The 21,980-nt window shown below is 38.8% G+C and overlaps 1 protein-coding gene across 4 annotated transcripts in view; it reads left to right on the plus strand.

Moving 5' to 3' along the window:
• The first annotated feature begins 1,921 nt into the window (after nucleotides 1–1,921).
• The window catches only part of fam110b (family with sequence similarity 110 member B), a 34,405-nt gene continuing 14,346 nt past the window's right edge, over nucleotides 1,922–21,980 (plus strand). Inside the window, exons 1-4 of one of the 4 annotated variants that reach the window (XM_067529274.1) lie at nucleotides 1,966–2,059; nucleotides 7,788–7,946; nucleotides 18,966–19,103; nucleotides 21,352–21,880. In XM_067529274.1, coding sequence (XP_067385375.1) covers nucleotides 21,758–21,880 — 123 coding nt within the window. In that variant the 5' untranslated portion in view covers nucleotides 1,966–2,059; nucleotides 7,788–7,946; nucleotides 18,966–19,103; nucleotides 21,352–21,757. Of the gene's footprint in view, nucleotides 2,060–7,787; nucleotides 7,947–18,965; nucleotides 19,104–21,351; nucleotides 21,881–21,980 lie in introns of all 4 variants that reach the window. The other 3 variants (XM_067529272.1, XM_067529276.1, XM_067529275.1) reach the window with 3 other exon arrangements.

The following is a 21,980-nucleotide window of genomic DNA, read 5'->3' on the forward strand; positions in this document are numbered from 1 at the left end:
ATCAACTTAGCAAAAAAATGTATGTTATTATATTATAAGAACTAAAATGTCATTGTTCGGGGTTATTTTATTCCTTCCTTCAAGCTTGGGTCCTCTCCCAGAGGCCTGGGAGCTTAAAGCTTGGGAGCTTGGTCTTGTGCAGTATCTTAGCTGCACTCCAAGTGTTTCACCAGCCGACTTTTATTTGACAACACCTATATTGTAGCTACTCAGGCAATCATTTGAGTTATACAGTAGTTTCCAAGTAGAAAGTGTGTCCCCACCAAGACCCACTCCCCTGTCTCACTACTTGCTGCATCTTGTTCTCATTTCTGCCTTTGTAACAGTCTGTCTTAGACGTCTTTATAAACACTACAAAATTTAAAGAAATACAAATATGAATTATATTACAAGCTGCTTTCCTGGTTTATTTATCTATCTACCAAACCAAGGTCCTGACATTACAAAATAAAGCTAATACAGCAGTTCCAAACCACTGACATTACTGTTTTAAATGATAGCTTGTTTATTTCTAAATACAAAAATGATCCAGTGTCAAGCTAAAATATAGACAGATCATTCCTTTCTAGCTATGTCAAGGACAATTTTAGTTCTTACCTGTTTATGCCATGTTGAACACCTGGTATCAACAGTTGCCAAGGTTACACTTACTACCCTGTGCATGCACCAGAGCCTTCTCTGCAGAGTGGGGTTAGGGAGCAAGGCAGGGCAGAAAGAGCGGGAGGGATTTGGAGTTTGTACTTTTTTAAATTCTCATACAAAATCCACCCACTTCTCTAGGGTTACAAAACCAAACTTTAATATTGAGATGAACATCACATGAACACTGGCTTTAACACAGCTATGCATAATAAACAGCATGTGTTATAGCTTACTCTTTTCTAAACAAACTAGTGACCTCCTTGGACTGACAACCTCACAGCCCCAGCGCAAGCAAAATTTATTTATCGAGAAACTGTCCTTGTGCACAGCACTGGCTCTTTAATGGAAGGATTGCTCCATTTATATTCAGATGGGGGGAGAACTGAGTAGCTTACTATATGGGGCTCAAATTTCATAAAAATACAAACCCATGGAAACGTACTGAAGGGAATCGCATACACAAGTCAGCAAATTTAGAATAAAAATGTCAAAAACCAGTCAGTGAAAATCTGCTGTTTTCACTGACTGGTCTGTTCTCTTGCTCAGATGCATGTATGTGTCTTCTTGCAGAGACTGGGGTACTGGCGGCTGCGTCAAGAGACAGCATTAATAGACTTTTAATATTGGACTTTACCTTTCAAAATAAAACAGTGCACTACTTAATAGTTGCTGTATGTTACAACAACAGGGTTTTTTTATTGTTTTTTTTTTAAATAATGCTATGTACAGTTAACATGGCTTTAAACATTGATGTGATAATAAGGAACAGGTGCCTTTAAAAGAAATCATTATTTATAAAACAGCAGCTGAATTAGACTTAAAAACTTGAAGGGCTAAAACTGTTGTATTAAGTTAACTAATACACTAGATGTCAACTACAGTGATTTATAATATACATGTTTTCACACTTAGAAACTTAAAACATTGCGTTTTTTCACATTTTGTAGCTTAAAGATTCAACTCTTTATTGTGTCATGACGTTCCTCGTGTTAACATGAAAAACGTCTAGCTGCTGAAGTCATTTAATATCATACTCAGTACAAAGACATCAACGGTGGCTGCTTACAGATTCTTTGTAATTTTGATTAATTATGTAATATTTAATACAAACTAATTTCCTACGTTTGGTTCACCGAGAAAAAAATGCAAACACTGTCACGCGTTCTATCTATGATAGTCTGTTTCACTGCTCTTTAAAAAAAGCAGTATTGGTAAGCGTCAGTTTTTACAAATAAGAACGAATTGCAGAGAATAGTATTACGTTATTATGGAGGTTGTAGGCGGAAGTCAGTGTTATTGACGTCGCGTGACAGTGCTGCTGTCTGGGAACAGGATGCCGTCAGGCCGAACAGACGTATCCGACCTAACGGAGAGAAACCGCAGGAGCATCCTTTGTTGTCTGTAGCTGGATATTCAGGTAAGGTTGGATAACTGGCTCAGCTGTAACGCTAAGCTGGTTGTCTGTCACACTTATGACTGAAGCTATACTGACTTAGTTGACGTTATGCAGGACCTATTTTCTCTTCATGTCCAGCCGTGTCCGTAATACGGCTATTGTTCGCTACACTGCCATACAGAGCGTTGCTAAGGCAGATGGATGGGACGCAACATTTAGCAATTCGGTTAAAAGAGGCCGTGTTACTGGCGGCTTTGTGGCTTTGTGCCGAGCTTTGATGTGTTGTTTCAGCGCCCCGCTTCCAGCTCCGTAACTCGGGGTCATGTCGTGCATCTGTGGCTGAGCTGCTGGAGCCTTTAGGTGCGGGTTTAACGTAGTATTGCACCAGCGCCGTGGCGTAACGTTACGCGCAACGGGAGTAACGTTGATGTTTATGTCCACCGCTAATGTGTCGCCCTTGAGACATGTCCGAGCTTAGTGGACACTGCATCTGTTACGACTGTGTGGCACCAACCGACTGTCGCATTTGCTTTTAGCCTGTGTGATGTTTTTGTACGTTTTAGGTGTGTTAGATGACTTTTGCCTTGGGTCTCTGCATATATAATCCTAAGTACAGCACAATGGGTTTCTTGATGTGGTAGTTTTTACGTGGTTTTATTTATCCGTTATCAGTATCCACCCATTATCTAAACTGCTTATCCTGTTAAGGGTTACAGGCTGCTGGAGCATATCCCAGCTGTTATTGGGCGAAAGGCGAATCCTGCACAGGTCATCAGTCTATGTTGGTTTTAGTCTTAGTGCTGACACATAGGTGCAGACAGAGTATTCACTCTCAAATAAAGCTACTGGCAATTTGGAGTTACCAGGTATCCCAACCTCAGGTCTTTAGACTGTAAATTAGAGCAGGTGAAGGAAATCCCTGCAAGTATTGGGAGACCATGACCATGCATGTCCCCATGCTGCCCAAGTTTCTATATTTGTTCCAAAATGACTTGTCTTTCTCCCAAGGCTGTACTCAGCTTTATAGATTAGATTTGGTTGATACAACAGGTAAAACAAAATAATCTAAGTATTTCCCTTTTAGGCCTTTGCAAAATGCCAAAAAATCGATTACCTGTTATAGTTAATTTCACATCCTGACAAAGATGTATATCACAATAGAGCCTTTCTTCTTATGTTCATTGAACTTACCACATGATAAGGCCTCTTATTTCAGTTTTAATTATGTACTTGAAAAAAAGGTACATATTTAAATAAGTTTCTCCTTAGGACATTTGTGCAACTTTTTAATTAAACATTTTACAATATGTACAGTGTACTTCTGTGGCTCTCATCACAATATTATCTCTGTACTGTTAGTCTATTGGGGGCCCATTAGTGCACAGGCTACGGGCTCTGTGGTCTTTTTTTTTCAGATGATATTTATTTGCATTTCTGGTTTAATTTACATTTTTTGACAGTGCTTGAAGTTCCAGTAGTCAGTAAAGCATTTTGCATGCAAGACAAACAATAAAACACATGGAATGGTCAAAGTTGTATTAAAATTAAAGGTAGGTTGATTGGTTTATAATGCAAACTAATAAACAAAGTAATGCTTAGAAAATATTCCATCTTAAAAGTTGCTTCTGTTAGCTGCTTAAGAGCTGTAGATGTGTTGCAGGCTAATGTTAACTTAAAAAAGAAAAGAAAGTTTGTTCTACATTGTTCTACAGATGAACATAACCTCTACACTCCAACCTTTCATAATATGGTTGTTTAATGCTGCTTCATTTGTTCGGCTCAAGTAAGTAAAGGAAATCTTTCAAAACATAAACTACTGCTGTTCATTAACCTTTACTCTCCTTTATACATGTTTGCGCTCCTAAAATTCTGCTTTGCTTTACTGATCTTACTCCTCCATGCTCACTACCAGTCTTTCTTTGTCAGAGATAATACAAATACAAAGCTTTCAAAAATATTCTACTCCCTTTTTATCTTTTCCCTTTGTGTGTGTATTCAGATCTTCAGACTAAATCGAACATAAAACAAAGGTAACCTGAAGGAAGAAAATGCAACTTTGAAAGATACCGACTGAAGCAGAAACATTATCCAATATGTAAATCGTGAAAGAGTAAACACCCTCCAAACTCAATAGGCAGTTGTGCCATCTTTAGCAGTCACAACTGCAACCAAATGCCTTAGATTACTGGAGATCAGTCTCTGACATTTCTTGGGGGCGGGGATTTTGGCTTAACTGATCTTCAGGTCCTGCCACCAAATCTTAATTGGGTTCAAGTGCACATTTTCATTGGGAGACGCCAGCTTCTATTTGATTCCTTTTGACTTGTGCTGAGGTTGGCTTACTCTTATGCTTTCATCGTATCGCTGCATATTTCAGCTGCATTTGACCTGATGATCTCTTTCAAGATTCTCTGGTAGAGAACACAATTCATGGTTGCCTCTATTATAGTGTCCCTGGCCCAGATGCGGAAAACATCTCCACATCACACTACCACTTCCACATTGTCTTTTTGTCTTTATGAAGAATTCTGTGCTCGCTTTACAGATGTAACCCCCTGTAAACAGTTCAACTTTTGATTCATCAGCGCATAGAGCATTCTCCTGAAAAGTTTAAGGCTCATCTAAATGTGTTACTGGCACAACCCAGACACCAAACTGCTAGTCGACAGGATTTCCATGCTACTGTATTGAGTTTTCTTTGTCAATTTGGTGAGTTAGCTGTACCAGTAATTGGTCCTTCTATGCTTGCATGTAAGGTTAGGGCATAGGGCTGTGTGTGTTCTTTTCATAGTTCTCACTGTTCACTGCAATGGGTTCTTGTCCTTTTTGGTGTCTACTCCAAACCAGATTATGACAGAGGAGCACAGGAAAACACCAGGTAGCTCTTATTGTGAAGCAGTCATAGCTGTCGTTTAATGTCTTATCATGTACTTTTTGGTCGTACGCAACATGGACCTGTAGGACACTGTAGCTTTCTTTCAAAGGGAGGGAGTGAGGGATAGAAGGATGCAGTCTGCAATCTCACCACTAAATGACACTAAAGCTCAGACACTGCAGGTCTTAGATTAGATTATTAGATAATCTCTAATAAAGTGCTGCAAGGTTCTAAACCTTACAGACTACATGGTCAAGCATGGTGGAGGTACTGTCATGACTTGGGCTTGCATGATATGGAATATTATTTTATCCCAAATCAGTGACAGTACTTAGTTACATTCTGAAGGCTTCCTTAGTGTCGGTTTGACTTTTTACATAGGCTTGTATCTGTACACAGATTTATATGGTTTATATGTGTCCTATATGTGTAGACTTTTTGTAAGCAATAGCTTTTAACAATAAACTGTAAATAATATCTGTAAATAACAAATTGGCCCCAAAAAATGTATATTTCATGAAATATTATGAATATATACAGTTATTAAATAATCAAATAATAAATATTCATGCCCCCCATGGGGGACCAGGCACCATGACTATACAGCAAACCACTTGAGAGCAATTTAAAGTAAAACATCTAAAAAGCTCTGTGTTTCCTAAAGTCAGGGGGGGGTGGGAAACTTAAGGTTCACTTTAATAAAAATAAGCTAGATATATTTGACTAAAATATATAATTGCATTTATGGTTGGTGCTGATGAAATAATTCTGCAGAGGGAATGAGCAGCCTTCGAGTTAGCTAATGCTCCCAGTGATGGGAGGTCCGGCTCTTTTCAAATATTTGGTTCTTTTGGCTCAGCTCCCTTAAAAGAGCCAGCTCTTACAGATCCCAAATGGCTCCTAATTTAGTATTATTCAGAGCCTTATATTTTAGCCTTATTAAGAAGTCGTGAATAGTTTGTGTGTTGGTAAGCAAGTATTTATTCAGTGTGTTTAGAAAAGCCTTATTTTTATGTTGATTTGTTTGCTGTGGTTCTGTGTTCAGTTGTTCATTTAAAGGTTTGAATAAAATGTTAAACAATAGCAACAGTATTACAATAACACATATATGTTACAGTAACACGATGTGTTACCCCCCCCCCCCCCCCATTCCTTCTGTTACGTGATGGTTTGATCCTAGTCTGTCCTCGCATGTGATTAGCCGCATGGTGTGCCCATCAAAATAAAGTCCCACCCCTGTCTGCTGAGCTGAGAAGGAGCGCCTGAAGATTCGGCTGGAGTTGTATTAATTTCCAAATGTTAGAAGGAACACATCAGTAACAACCGTTAGTTGGCTTTATTTAAGACTGAGGACAGTATTAGAGGGCAGTAGACTGCAGATTAGATATAAAGGAGTGTTTTAAAGGTGTATTGGGATGGTCTCTACCTGAGAGCCAGTCTGCAGTGATAGAACAGATACAACACTGGAAAGATGTAACTATTATTGTGAGCTGTTAAAATACACAGTAAATAATATAGGGCTAATAATTGAACAAAACATACTTTTGTGCAATTGTCAACTCTTGTTTTGAGGTGCAAGTATTCATAGAAATTATTGGCAGTCATCCCTGTCCACCCCTCTTCACTCATACTTCAGGGTAAAGATGTCAGCTAAATCATCTGTAATAAAAGTAGGCTAAACCAGAGAATTCTGTAACGCCAGGATTATTGAGATAGCTGGGACCACGTCAAACTTTTACTGGCACAATAAAGAAAATTACCTGTCAGTATGCGCATTTTGTCGTAAAAAGGTTACGACGAAAATTAGCAAAACACGATCATAAACGTAATTTCAGCTGTTAGCTTACATCCACCTAAAACTGGAAGTTGGCAAAAGCTAGGTGTGCTGCACTGACTGCACTGACCTAATGTGCCATAGGTTTGTCACACTTCAAAACCAGACAGGACCCTGTAGCTGTGAGCAGAGTGTTCCCATCAGCAGCAGACAGAATAGGACAGGAATCCATGATAGGGACTGATTTCATGTTCATCCTTCCTAAACTTCACCCAGTTTCCATTTGATTAAAGGTCGACTTCAGCAATTTATAACTAGCTCTTTGTGACTTTAGTTTAGCATGTAAATGTAAATGAATGCTTTTAAACTTCCCATTGACTTCCCTATATGAAAATATCTCTCTACTCGTAACCAAAAAATGCCTCCACATGACATCACTTGGAGAAACCTTCATTTCAGATTAGTGCTCACACCATGGAGCTACTAATCATGGTCACCCTCCTTTTCCAGAACTCCAAATTGAAAGTAATACAACAGTTAATATATACTTTTGACAGGGAGTAGTAAGTAAATAATAGTAATAATACTAATGAACAGAGTATCAAGTATCGAGCCACCAACCCTCCCCCATGGGTCTGCATACACATATTTGTCAAATTATTCAGTGTCATCTTTGATGTTAAGAAGGTTGACACTTGTCAGTACTGGAAATCTGGTTTGTGATTGGATGGTACAAGATCCCTAAGGCATCCAACTGTGGTTATTGTTCTTCCTTGGTGGGATTAGTTTGTGTAGGTCTGAAGGATGTGAGATCGCTTACAAGATATGGTCTTGATCCTGTCCTAAACTAACTGGAGGAGTTTGTTTGTAGAAAGAATTTTATCCAACTTTGATCAAGCCTGAAACAGCAAATTCTGGCTGAACAACTAGTTGAAAGTTCATCTTCTTAAAAAGCAGAGATAACATAATCACCACTATTATGAACAAATGCTAGTGTGCAGTTGTTCCGCATTGATTTGGCTTTTTTCTAACCATAGGAATATACACTATGAAATGAATATGATCTACTTCATGTGCTTATTTTTGTATTCCCACCCCAGTTCCATTAACCAGTGGGTGAACATGACATTTCTTGCATGACTTCTTGTTATGCATTCTGGTTCACTTGGATTTTTCTGTGTGGGAAAGGAAATCAACCATACTAAACACTCAGCCGTCTCAACATCAGAGAAGGTCCACTGATTCTGAATGAACTACAGGTTTGATTATGCCTTTAATCACAGTTATCATTTTTTTATATTTATTTAAATGTCATTATTATAACCCCCATTCTAAAGTGGCTGGTTTAGGTTACACCCTAGAATGACGCCACCTAAGCCACAGAGTTCAGCAGGCTAACTGGCACTGCAGGATTAACCTTTGTTGCCTCTGATCTAGTTAGCAGTACTTATTCTGAAGTGCACATTGAACTATCCTCTTGTTAGAATACCCAACAAGGACATGTAATTTGTCTTCTGTCAACTCTCAGACATGGTTGAAGTACCCTGTAACACTTTAAATGCTTTACTTAGTACTTTAGGTATAAGGTACAGACTCTCAAATTAACTTAAAAGCTACAGGAAACGTTTTTCCAAAATGTTTTATTAGAAGGATGTTCCAGTACTTTTCTAGTGCCAAAGTGCTGAAGACACTTCCTTTGAAGATACTCTCAGAAAAACCTGCCGGCTGTGCAGAGATAGTTGTTTCGCCAATTTTTACCTTATAGTAAGTTTACAGGCAGCACAGTTTGTCGAGTGGTTTGCGCCGCCGCCAAGGTTGTTGGTTTGTGTCCCCGACTGACTGTGGGCTTTTTGTGTAACGTTTGCATGTTCTCCAAGTGTTGGGTGGTTTTCCTTCGGGGGCCTTCCGGTTTTCCCCCCACAGTCCAAAGACATGCATGCTAGATTAATTGGTGACTCCAAATTGACTGTAGGTGAATGAGAGTGCGGATGGTTGTCTGTCTGTGTATCTCTGTGTTGGCCCTGAGATAGACAGTCCAGGGTGTACCCCGCCTCTCGGCCTATGACAGCTGGGGTAGGCTCCAGCCCACCACTCCAACCCTACACAGGATAATTAGTTGCACATAATGGATGTATAGTAAGTTTAGCAATTTGTTATTGTATTTTGCTAATTTAACAACGTAATTGTGTTTTGCAAAGTTAGAGTTTAACGCCCTTAAAAAGTTGGGAAAGAAGCATCTTTATCACTGTTACCTCAGATGTACTTTTATTTGTACTTTTTAATTATTTGGTAGATATAAATTGTTGTAGTTTTGCAAGTATAATATATTCCATCTGCAATAGCTTGGGGGCAGAGAACTCTGCATTTCTGCACAGAATATGTGCTTGGCTTCCCCTTTGTGTTAGTCTCAGGTTGCATTTCTGCACGTAGTAGCATAGTTATAAGTGACATGATACATTTTTGCCACAGTACTTGAAAAATGTTCTTTATGAACTGATTCTTCTTATAGCAATTTTGACACATTTGTTTGTCTATTTTTTGTTTTTTTGAAGTTGGTTGGTAAAATAAGAAAAATATTTGGAACTATATTTGCATAAATAAAGGTTAGAGCATATTTACAAATCACAGATTTTAGTTTTTATTGTATTCCCTATTAGGTACAACCTTTCTGGAAAACCTAAAGCTATTTTCACATATAAACTCCAGGCAATGTCCGGACCTGATTCTAAGCTGTTTCACATGTGTAGCACACAGCCTAGTCCAAGAAATATAACTTGATTTTAGTGAAATGTGGTGCCTGAGTGTTAGAGCATGCAAGAGGAAAAATATGACATAAGTTATGCTGTGAAGTTCTGAGTTTTGTTTACTGGAGCGGTGTCAGTATAGAAGGATGGAACACTGGGGCTCACAGGATAATGACAGGGCCAACTTGGCATGTCAATGACTATAATAGATGCCTAACAAGTAATAGGTGTCTTGGTGGCCTCAGTCACTCGTCGTCCAACTGAACAGACCTTCCTTTAAGAAACTAGCTTTTCATTATTTGTGAAATCTGCTTTAATCTGGAGCAGAGTTAATAAATAATAAATAAATATAGTAATTTGTTTAAAACTCAGAAAGCTTTTTACATATGAACTCCAGACAATGTCCAGAGAATCAGGTTTCGTCATTCCCTGGAGATGTAGTTTAACAAGCCTAACACACAGTGGCCGGGCTCGGGGCATACAGCAGGCACCACATGACCAGAAAACTAAGCTGCGCTTTTCTGTTTACAGCACATTAAAGCAATGCATTTCATAAAAAGACGCTGTGGCAGTTAACTGATAGAAAAACTGTCAATACACCCATTAAATCTTCCCAGCATTTCCAGAAAGGCCACCGTACTCTACATACACAGCCATCCATACACAGGCTCACTTACATAATCCAGACTCTGTACCAATGCGCTCACAGAATAATGTCTGGAGAATATCCAGGCCTTCTTTAAAAGTAAAGTCCAGAGAAGCTCAGGATTTCAGCACGTCTGAAAGAGGCTTTTGACAGAAACATTTCCTTGTTTACTTCTTGTAGGGATCAGTTACTCAATTGATCTTTGCATTGCTTTGTTTTACATTCCAGCTGATATCAAGCAGCCATGAAGGTGATGAGAGTTGTGAATCTCTTTCTCCCTGGTTTAAAAGAAGGCAGCATGTCAGCATCCGACCAGAAACTAATTCCAATCAAATAAAAAATAAATCTGGCTTAAAGAAATAACTGTAAAGTTGTGGGCTGATGAGTACAAAGCTGTCCTGGCATATTATGGTGATTAAGGCCGGAGGGTAAGTCTGTAAAGTGTGACCTGTGGATCTTTCCTAAACTCATTAATTTGTGCTTAGCTCTGGTGCTTCTTCCCTGAACCACAGCTCTTCTTCAGTGGTTAGTCCATCAAGTTTGTGGGCACTATCACCTTGGGTTACTTCTAAGTTTTTTTTTTTTAGATATTTCATGACAACATTATATGAAAAGCTTTATGTCTGGGATATACATTTTGATGGAAATGGTTACTTTTAACTCATTTTAAGCAAAGGTGGAACTAGTTTTGCCATGGGCAACAATGTGTACTGTGATTGTGTGCTTCCTCATTCGCAAAGTTATCAAATGCTTGATAACTGTATGGAATTCCAGGAAATGTTCTTGTGGTAAGTCTGCCTAAGACTTTGCTCTCTCGATACACTCCCTTTTGTTTTGTTTTTTGGAATTCAAAAACTTTATGTTACAGTAAAGTAGGAGGCTTGTGGGCTATTAATGCATCTCTATTTAACCTGAGGCTTAAATGAGAGTTATGATAGAGCTAATGACTTTGGCTGAAGCTGTACCACCTCTTTTGTTTTTAATCTAAGCATGTTCCTGAATGTCAGAACCAGAAAGACACAGACCACAATAAGAGTAACAAATAAATTGAAACAGAGCAGGTGGAATGTTATCTCAAGCTGCCACCCAATGCATGATTTCACATTGTGAATCAGTCGACCCACTTTAAATTTTAGTGCAGCACCTTTCACCATTACACTGTATTTTCATGTGTTTTCTAAAATGCAAATGGTGAATATGAAAGGAAATTTGTGTCTTTATTTTGCAATCAAATAAAACGTATTTGAGAGAAAAACTTTGCTATTTGGAATCAGAAAAAACTTTGCAACCAAAAAAACAGTTTTGAGATCAGATGGTCTGCTTATATAAATGGTAAATTGTCTGCTTATAAAGCATTTTTATCCAAAGCACTTTACAATGTTGTTTCTTATTCACCTATTTAAACACATACTTGCACAGACTGATAGCGGTGGCTGGCATGCAAGGCGCTCAGCTGACCCACTGGGAGCAAATCTAGGGTTCAGTGTCTTGCGCAAGGTCCCGTCCCAGTGGCCAGTCTGGACAGACATGAAGTCTACTACAAAAAGAAACAGAGCAGAATTAATGAAACTATTTATAGTGTTAGTACTAACTGAAGAAATATACAATTATAACCAGATTATGCAAAGCCTGAAGCCCCCTTGCTATCCGCAAAGATCTGCAAACCTCAATTGCTTGTAAACCCCTCATCTACAACAGTCACAGCACAGTCTGTCAAAGTTGTGAAAGGTATCTGACTAAGCGCTCTGCTGTTAATTTTGTACAGGTTCTGTCTGGATCAAAAGTAAACAATATACTAAGTTTTGTGTGCGCGGAAGATTCATCATTAACACGAACAAATTGCATTGCAACTAATTTTTCAGGGATTTTAGAAATAAAGGGGAGATTGGATATTGGTCTGTAATTGGTTAGGACACCTGGGTTAGTCCTGAAAAGAAATGATGGTTGTTCTTATTGTCCTCTATTTTTTTCCTTATCCCGTGTGTTCAGGGTCGCCACAGCGGATCATTGTCTGCATGTTGGCACAGTTTTTATGCCAGGTGCCCTTCCTGACGCAACCTTCCCCAATTTCTACCGGGCTTGGATTGGCACTGCACAGGGAGGGGAATGGGTTGTTAGGGGTTCAGTGTCTTGCCCAGAAACACTTCGACATATACCCAGGGCCGGGGATCGAACTACTTGTGGTCCATGGACGACTGCCTTTACCAACTGAGCTACAGACGCCCCTTATTGTCCTCTATTGGTGATGAATAATATGCTGTTCTTATGTTACGGAGGACTTTTTTGTAAATTGTAACTCAGTGGGATACATTATTGAGTTTTGTATGTAGTGAAGCTGCAGAAGTATCAACAAGATAATCAACTTGTACAGGAGTAAATTTAAGGTAGCTACTCTCCATTTTATTGACACATGGTATAGCAAAAGCTGAAATAATAATTTTCTTAAATTTATTCACAGCATTTTTACTTAAGCATCTGCTGTAGTGGAATTTTAGTCTAACTGCTGTATAGTACAGTAACTTGTGTAAGATCACAAAAATATCTAAATTTTATGTTGAAAAAAGTTGATAAAAAGATGAAGCTGAGAACTTGGCCTGTGATGTCACCCACTTCTCTGGAGAAGTTGGAAATTCATCAAAAAGTACCCTAAACTGTGATTATTCAAAAATCCAAAAAAAAAAATAAATATTTAAAAGCTGAATGGAAAAGTAATATCTGAATTCTGACTTGCTGAAATTTGAAATGTTTTTTGTAGGCTGTAGTATACTCGACTAGTAAAAGCTAGAAGAAAACAAAGCTGAAGAGGAGCTGAAAGTTCTCTGCATTCCTTTGAATGAGAAGATAAAGATTAGAATATCACTTTTAATCCCTATCAATTGTTTGGGGTTTTTTTTTTTTTTTTTTTTTTAGAGTCAAAATCAACAGCTTTCAGCTTGTCCTTACAGGGGTCGTCATAGCAGAACGTGTTCCGCACGTTGATTTGGTAGTTGGAGTTTTTACGCCGGATGCCGGCTGCTCCAACTCTCCCATTTTGTCCACCAATACTGGCCCTGTATTTACTTGGTATCGGACAGATCCCAAATCTTGGAGTATCACTCCACTAGCAGAAACCCAACACAGTGTGCAGAAACAGGAAGTGACACAATATAATTACTGCAGGGGGAGGAGAGGGTAGTGCTGGGACACTTGGAAAACAAGCAGGGCTGCAGATCTCCAGGTTTTCCTAATCCCCTAACAAGGTTTTGTAATCCAACACCATTTCTAAGGTAGATGGACGTGAACACAGATTTATTGATTTCAGTCCGGTCTCAGTGTCTGACTGGTTCCTACTTTTCTTTTAATTCAGTTTTGTTTGAGTCAAAGACCAATTCATATGATCAATTCATATTAAGTGTTACACTAATCTACTGGAGTGCTTCTCTAAAATAGCACTTTTTGAATTTTTTTGATTAGCATTCACCAGGTTTCTTTATCACATTGTACTCACAATTATATGTTAAAGTGTAGTCTATTCAGCTCTGTTTCAGGGTACAGCAGTTAAATGCTTACATTGTGCTTTGCCTGCCTGCAACCTTTTTGTGTACCTTCATTTGCAGAGCTGGAATGTTAGATATATAAGTGAGGGCTAGGTAATAACAACATTTCTGGTTGGTAAGAAAATCTTCGGTTTGCACTACAGTTCGACAGCAGCATGAAAAACAGCCCCAAAACTAAATCATCTCCTCTGAGTTTGAACACCAACTGAACATTATCACCTTCAAGATTGACGATTTACTGCAGGATTGTTTCGAATTTGATTAGACTGACTTAGTTTGAGCCCAGTAAATTAAATGTAAACAGGGTAAGGATTAGAAAGAATGAACATAAAAGCAGTCACGATCGCTTAATGATCCCTGTCTTCCTCTGCCTCTAATGGGGTCTCTGCTGACAGCTACAGCTGCTACAGGGTCCTGTCGGTTTGGGAATGTAGGGGCAGCCACAACTGAGTTTTCAGATGTGGCACTATAAATTGAACAGTTAGCACATTAGTTACTCCCCATACAGTTTTATATTTCTATTTTACTTTTCTACACATTTATGATAATTTACTCTAATGTGTCATTAACCCGCAGTTTGTTTGTTTTTCGTTTTGTTTTTTGCATGTACATGACTGACTGATATTGTCCACTTAAGTAAGTTAGATTTTACATTGGGCTGTCTGCTCCCTCTCTGCCCACAGTCAGGGACACTTGGCTGAACTGAAAAGGCTGCTTCTGAAGCTATATTTTAATATCTGCTAATTTCACTGGTCTCTTGAAGTATTCATATCCTAGGAACTCAGAATACAAATAATTATTTATATTTAGTTTTTTTTTGTTACTGCAAAATGCTCACTCCTTTCTTTATTGCCCAAAATTGCCCCAAATCCCGAACACAAAATTGTGTTATATATTTATCTGTCCCCAAGCATATTCTGTAGATATTCTGTACTGACACTGCTCTCACACCGGCTACACTCTCAGTTGAATTGGAGCAAGTCAAAACACATCACTGATACAGCTACAATGCACATTATGCATTTTAGGGACACCAATAGCAAGGAGTGCATTTTTATTGTTATTACGATTAAGGTTTGCTGTCACAGCTCTTGGCTAAGGGAGGGCAAATTACTAGGTTAATTTCAGGTGGATGTCAAACTCAGGTCTTCTGCCCAGCAATCTTGAATGTTAACCATAGACATTAACCTAATTTTTCCCTTTTCAATTTAAGATACATTTAGTTCTTCATTTATTTGGAGAGGTCTCTCTCTCTCATCCAAGCAGGGATGTCAGAGATACAGACAAAAATGGATGATAAGACAGTGTAGTCATCCGGTGGAAAGGACAAAAAAATCCTGGCAGTGATAGGATAAGCCGCGTGAGTGTATTTTGGAACCAAAGTATGTAGTGTAGATGGAGAAACATTGGAGCACACTGGCAGAGGATTCAAAACTTGCCCCTGCCAAGATACCTTGAAAATAATTGCAGACCTGAAGCAGGCCAGAGCAGAGAGCGCAGACAAGAGGATCTTGTTGTGTCAAAGGCTGCAAATAGATCAAGTAGGACAGAGGACATTAGGACAGAAGAAGGAGCCACAGCTTTTGAAGAGTACTAGGATTCCTCGATCCTCAGAACCGTAGCTTCTGTAGAATGACCAATCTTGAAAGCCGACTGAGTGACATCAAGGTTGTTTAGAGAAAGACAGTAACAGACAGTAAGTATTCTGTATGAGAGTGTCTACACTTACTGACTGCATGGCTTGAGGAACACAATGTTAAAAGCAGCTCGTCTGTGACATGTAGTCTGGAGGTCTGGATATATTTGTGCAACCAGAAGCTGGAAATGATATATAATTGAGCAGAATTACTGTTGGTTACAGGGAATACTAAAGTAGTTTGATATATAAATGTAAGATTGCATGTATTTTTTCTGATTAAGTTCATGGTCTGCTCAATGACTGCAGGATCCCAGGTCCAGGTCCAGGTCCAAATCATCAACCCTCCCACAATGTACTTGATAGTGGGTGGAATGTGTTTCTGCTGAAATGCTGTGTGTCAGGATTCCTGCTCTAGATTCCTTTTCTGTTGCTCCCCTGCCTTCTCTGCCCCCCTATGGCTCACTCCCCCCCTTTTCTCATCCCTGATTTGCTCCCTTACTTTCATGCTCTCTTTCCCTTCATCACCAGACCATTGCAGCCAGGTTTTTTCACTTTAATCATTATTGTGACTCCCACTTGTGCGCTCTCTTCCCATAGGTTCCCTTGTTTGAGATCTTTCTGTAAGCACCTGGTCCCATCTGTCCTTATCTCTCATGACTTTTCGGACATAGTCTTTCTGTCGTGCACTGCCCACCTCTCATCATCTGAACTTCTTGCTCGCCTTTTCCCCCACTCCTGGATCACACTCTCCCCAGAAATTTGCTCCCTTCTTCCCTCACTTTAGTTTTCCCTCGTGTTTATTAACAGGCTCTAACCCCTGGCCGCTACCTTCCACATACAAAAAAATGTGGGGAGGATCCAGGCTAGTTGCATGATGGTGGTGTAACTACTTTGATGCCTTTTATAAGAAAAAACACACATTTTCCCCCATTGTCTAGGAATAATGTTTTGCATAAGCTTCAGGCTGAATTTCTAAACACTGTAATACTAAAATAAAAAATAATAATATGTAATAATAAAAGTTAGTGATCATCAGAATGCTAAAAACTTGTGATGACAAATAAAGCAGCAAATATAAACGTGTGTTTAGATCTAAGCATTGTGCATGGAATTATTCTGGAGGTTTAAGTAATATGTGTGATATAAGTGATATAATAGAAAACTTCTTAACTCTTAGTAGTGAAATTCATGTGTAAGAGTATAGAAAAAATGTATTAGGTCTTTTAACATAAAATTGGATATTAAGAATACATTTCCAAGTACTCCAATGTCTAAATGAGGTGAGCGGTCAGATAATTCAGCACTTTACATGAAAATATGAAGCAATTAAATTCACAAAAAAGCTTAAAGTGTTGTGCAATTCACAACAAAGTCATCTCAAGGCACTTTACAGAATAAAGTTCAGACTATAGAGATGACGGGTTGGAGTGAGTGGAAAGTAGAGAGAGAAAAGAAAAGAGCAACAACAAAACATTGGGCAGGTTGGTAGGACCAGTAGCTGTGCACTGGAAAGCACAGCTCCAAAGCCAGGGACATCTGCAGAAAGGGACAGAGAGAGAGAGACAAAAGGAGAAAGACAACTACAGGAGAAAGACACAAAGTTAATGTCATACAGTGGTGACAAATAAATGTGGGGAGAGATGAGAATATAACAGCATAACTATAACTAACTATAAGCTTTATCGAAGAGGAAGGTTTTGTGCTTGATGCTTCAGGTTATTTCTAGCTCCCTACTACATGCATGCTAGCGTCTCTCCCCCTCCTGCTTCACTCACCCCAGCTCCCTTTCTCCCCTGTTCTCATGCACTATTAGCTGACACAGTAATGAGCTACAAGTTGCAATGGTTCTGTTTTTTGGACAAAAGAAAATGTAGAACTCCATGGTCTTATTTCACCCATCAAATAAAAATAAGAAAAATTTAGTAACCCTATGCTCCCATAGGGAAAAAACAGTAAGTTTGAATCATTACAAATCTTAATGGAAAGAAACAAACAAAATGCCAAGATTACACAGTCAACTGCAGAATCATCGGTTCGGGTATATAATCAGCAAGCACTTTGGCAGACTACAGAATGAAGTACAAAATGTGGGGGACTTCAAAGTTGTATGGTTTCTTTTTCCACTACTTTTGAATATAGAAAATCGAAACAACTGGTCTTTGTGTCATTGCTGTGTATTTGTACTACAGAAAGCAGGTCATTCGGTCAGAATCCACCTCCCACGGAGTGACCATCTGCACTACTGAGCTTTTGCATACGCAGGCACTACGAGTATGTGAATCTTTAATGTACAACCAGTCAGACAGAAACTGAGGCTGCTCGCTAATGTTAATGTATCTGCAGTGTCAGATTTTACTTTAAAACTATCTTTACCAATGCTTTAAATACCAATCATTTGGGTCATCTGACACAAAAGGTGCTGTGTGCTTTGTTATTTAATGTAGCAAATTATAAATGGCATGAAATAAAAAGGGAAATTCTGAACTTTGATTTCATTTCCATGGAAGATGAAACAATATACAATTGTATCTATGTTATGGTTGCTCAAATAATCAATGTCAGTATTATCATAGTACAATTTCCCAAAGGTTTTTATTTTTTTAAAGTAACCTATACACACTCTCATTGACAAACAGACTAGGGATTTGAGTACAGATACAACTGAGACCTAAGAAGACAGTTAATGCTAACTGCAGTGAGACCAACGATTAGCATACTTTAAATACATAGTAGTGCCAGGAAGTACATTGTTTAACCTATACTTCCTGGCACAAGACTTCTAAATCATATGGTAAATGTGCTAGTATATAGAGTTTTTTATGACTGGGTGTTGCTTACCTTTCTAGCCACAAGAGTGCATCTCACACTGAAATGCTAGTGTCGAGTGGTAATACACATGATTTTGCAAGCCACTGCAAAATGGCTGCAGTGAGTCATACAAACCTAGTGTGACATATGTGTTGATGCTTTCTGTGTATGTAAACAGAAAACACACCATTTGTATATAAGTTGTATGCAAATGTGTTTGACTATACCTATAACTATAGATAATGAAAGTATTTAAATTTTTAAAGAAGTGATTATTCACACTAACAGGCAGTAAAGGTTGTGTATCGTAGCTAAACTACTGTAACAGTAGCAAGTCATTCCAACAGCTAGAAACCGCAGGAATAAGGTTGGTGCAATATCCACAGAGTAACAAGCTCTGAGTCTGCTGTTGGCATTAAAAGAAAGAGCGTAATTTGCACAGGAAGTGTTGAGAGATTGAGATTGTATGAGAGCTGGTGCCAACATTATCTCAGTACTGGATGTACTGATGTTCTCAGCAGAGTCTGTAGCCAGCAAATGCAGCTCAGCGTGTATTGGGAAATGAGGATTGTGTCTAAAGGAATCTGTCTGGGAGACTTCTGCTAACTATGGAAAAGGCTGGAAAGTATTTTACCCTTTAGCAGGAGAGTTTTTAAAGCCCACTAATTAACCATAGTTGTAATGATGATTACTATTTTTAAATGGCAATACTGAATCTTTGGAAATTTCAATTTAAACAATGAAATCCCCAATATCTACATTTTGATCTTACACAAATGTTTTTATTGCACAGCAAAAACAAATTATTTGGCCTTGCTGTTCTTATACTTTTTGGAGGGGACGTTAAATTGTGACAGGTGCTTAGATGAGTCATTCTTTATGTCTTGTGATTGGTGCTTTCACAGCTGTAACACCCACTGACAACCTGCAGTACCTGGAGGAGAAGGGTGAGACATCCATTTCCAGCAGCCAATAGCAAAAGCTCAGAGGACAGAAGACGCCACCAATCTGAATCACAACTCCACGAATCATTTGCGTCACTGGTAACTGATAGCACCTTTTTTATATGACAAAATAGGTAATGGTATTTGCTTCCGTGTAAGGTCTGAAACAGTAACTTTTAGAATAGACCTATATCTTAACAAACCTGAGGAGAGGAGGAACACACACATGCAGGGAGGCAGGAGTATACTCGACTTAGTGTGAGATTTATTTTAAGTGATCCAGACAAACAGCAGTTCAGACTAGTTTTGTGGATGTGTGAAAAACTAAATTCAAAAGTAAAAAAAAAAAACACACAGAATAAATCTAAAACTAATCAAAATGAAACTGAAACGAATGAACTGAAATTCAACAAGAAAGAAAAACAGCATCTGAACTGCAGCAAAACAAAGTCTCCTGAGGAGCTTCTACTCCAGGACTTGGATACCTGAAGCCCCTCCTGCAAAGATAAAGTACTACTAATAATACAATCTATTAATTATTTTCTATAGAAATAATATAATTGTCTCCAGTATATTATAATTCATCTCACCTGTGAAGGTTAATGATACATGTTAGGAAGGGTACTTTTAAGACCATTTCCTCATAAAAATCTCAAAAATTCTATTTCACCCAAGGATGGTGCAGCCTAATTTCCTCCCTGTGACCTGTTGGTAGATAGAGCGGCGCACATGTGAACATTTAGTAACATTGACAATGGTTTTTAGAAGATTTATTAATGAGTTCATCTGGTACACTGGATTTGTCCACACAACTAAACAACTCCTCCTGTAGTCTGCCAACTAGTTGGTAAAAACTTATAGAATTGGTGGTAATAGTGTGTTATAACAAGTCTTCACCTATTGTCTACAGGGTATGGGCTAGCCCCATGAAAAAATGTATCTTCTATTATCTGCTCTGATCTGCAGCATGAGGGAAGGAGAATTATTCTGCAATTCAACTGCAGGTGGTGAAAGCATCTTTAGAAGAATTGTTGCTCCCAATCTCCTCCCTCAAGTCCCACCAGTTGTGTGGAATCTGAAATTACACAAAGGCTTATTATTAATATTAGTATGAGTATTACTAAAATAATTCATACAGTGGCCTCCACCATTGGGTGCAATAAATGTATGTGCATTTGTGTATTTAAGAACTCCACTCAGGCTGCGGTTCTGCAATAAGTTGTCTACCTTCACCAGTTAGTATAACAACACTACCCAGTTTAAGCTTGGTCTAACTGGTACCTTACAAACTGCCAACTGAGGGTAGCTGTTACTACATATTTGAACATAATTTTAAACTGTGCTATGATAACGTTTGTTACAACATCAGATATTTTGAAGGGGAGTGGGTTAATAAAAACTAATAAACTGAATTTGGTGTATTCTTAGGCCAACAATTATGAAAACAAACTTACCAAAGACATGTCTTCAGATGCTCCGATGGTTAATGTTACTGCCGTTGCTCTCTGTGGAGTATTTAGCAACAGGTGCAGCTGCTCTGCAGTCATGTCTCTCTCCCTCCCAGCTGTGTCCGCGTTTGGTTAAATGTAATGAACACATGCTCGATGTCAGTGTGGCAGAGTAGCAATTGCAAGTGGGCTCAAATTAGCTTCCATTAGTTAGGTCGATCTGTGATCATCATCTGATTGGCTGGTTCTGGTCGCAATTATATAATACATTTTGAAATTGCATGACCAAACTGCATATTGAATTGCCAATTAAAAATTGAGTTGCTAATTGAATAAAAACCAAAAAAAAAAAAAAAACGGCCATGGCTATTTGAAATTCCATTGATTTAGCTTTTGTTAAAATTTTTAATCCAAATAATTAAAAAATGAATTGCCGCTTGCCAACTGGTAAATCCATTTTCAAATTGCATGATCAAACTGAAAATTGAATTGACAATTCAAATATAAATTGCTATTTGAGTTATGAGCCCTATTCGCTTCCATATAAAAAGCTTCTCCCTCCCATCCTTGTCCCTACCCATCCCCCTTATCTTTACACACCTGTCCCATCCTTGTGCCTGCCCACCCCCCACCTTTCCACCACCCAGCATTCACACAATCATTGCTTAGAAGAATCTGGGGATTTCATCATCATTTACACAACATAATATCATAAAAAGATTCAGAGAATAGCTTTGTGTGTGTGTGTGTGTATTTGTGTGCACGCAAGCGCAGAATTTGTGCTTTGTTTGGTATATTTGTGTATCCCAGCTATATCTGTTATTGTTGCTGGGTGCGTGATGTCACAGCCTAACTCTAACTCTATTTGCTGTTTATCTTTTTTTGTTTGCCCGTTTCAGATTGTGCGGCAGCTGAAGGGAACATTGATGTGGAGCAGCAGTGGGGCTTTTCTTGTCCACTACCCATCCACACCAGAGAAACATACACATTTTTCCTCTGCACATTCTGTTATTGCAGTCCATCTATCTGCAAACAACAGCCTGGTTGATACTTGTCAGGAAAGACTGTTGAAGCCAGTGGATTAGATTGTACAGCAGCAACATAAAGAGATTGTCGCACCGGACCTTGCTCAGTCCCAGTCACAGTCACAGGCCATGAGGAGTGTCAGAACCTACACCTCTTTCTAGACATTCTCTTCTTCACTTTGTGTCTTCATGTTTTGGGGGTCCTTCAGTGCCCCCGTCCTCTGTCAACTTCCCCACACCCTCAGCCATCACGGCCGGCCACCCCAGTCGCCTCGTTGCCATGCCGACAGAGACATTAGCTCAAGCCTTGCCAGATAGCAAGGGTGGTGGCTCTGCAACACCCTTCAGTTCTACTGTGCCCCTCCGCATACTCAACAAGGGCCCTGACTACTTCAGGAGACAGGTATACTATGTGCTCATGAGTGTTTCATTATCACAATGTATAATTTTATGCAAAGGTCTGGGCTAAGATTACTATATTTAGTTTGTTTTTGAAGAGAAAT

Source organism: Channa argus, chromosome 14, assembly GCF_033026475.1.
Source record: "Channa argus isolate prfri chromosome 14, Channa argus male v1.0, whole genome shotgun sequence".
Lineage (NCBI taxonomy): Eukaryota > Metazoa > Chordata > Actinopteri > Anabantiformes > Channidae > Channa > Channa argus.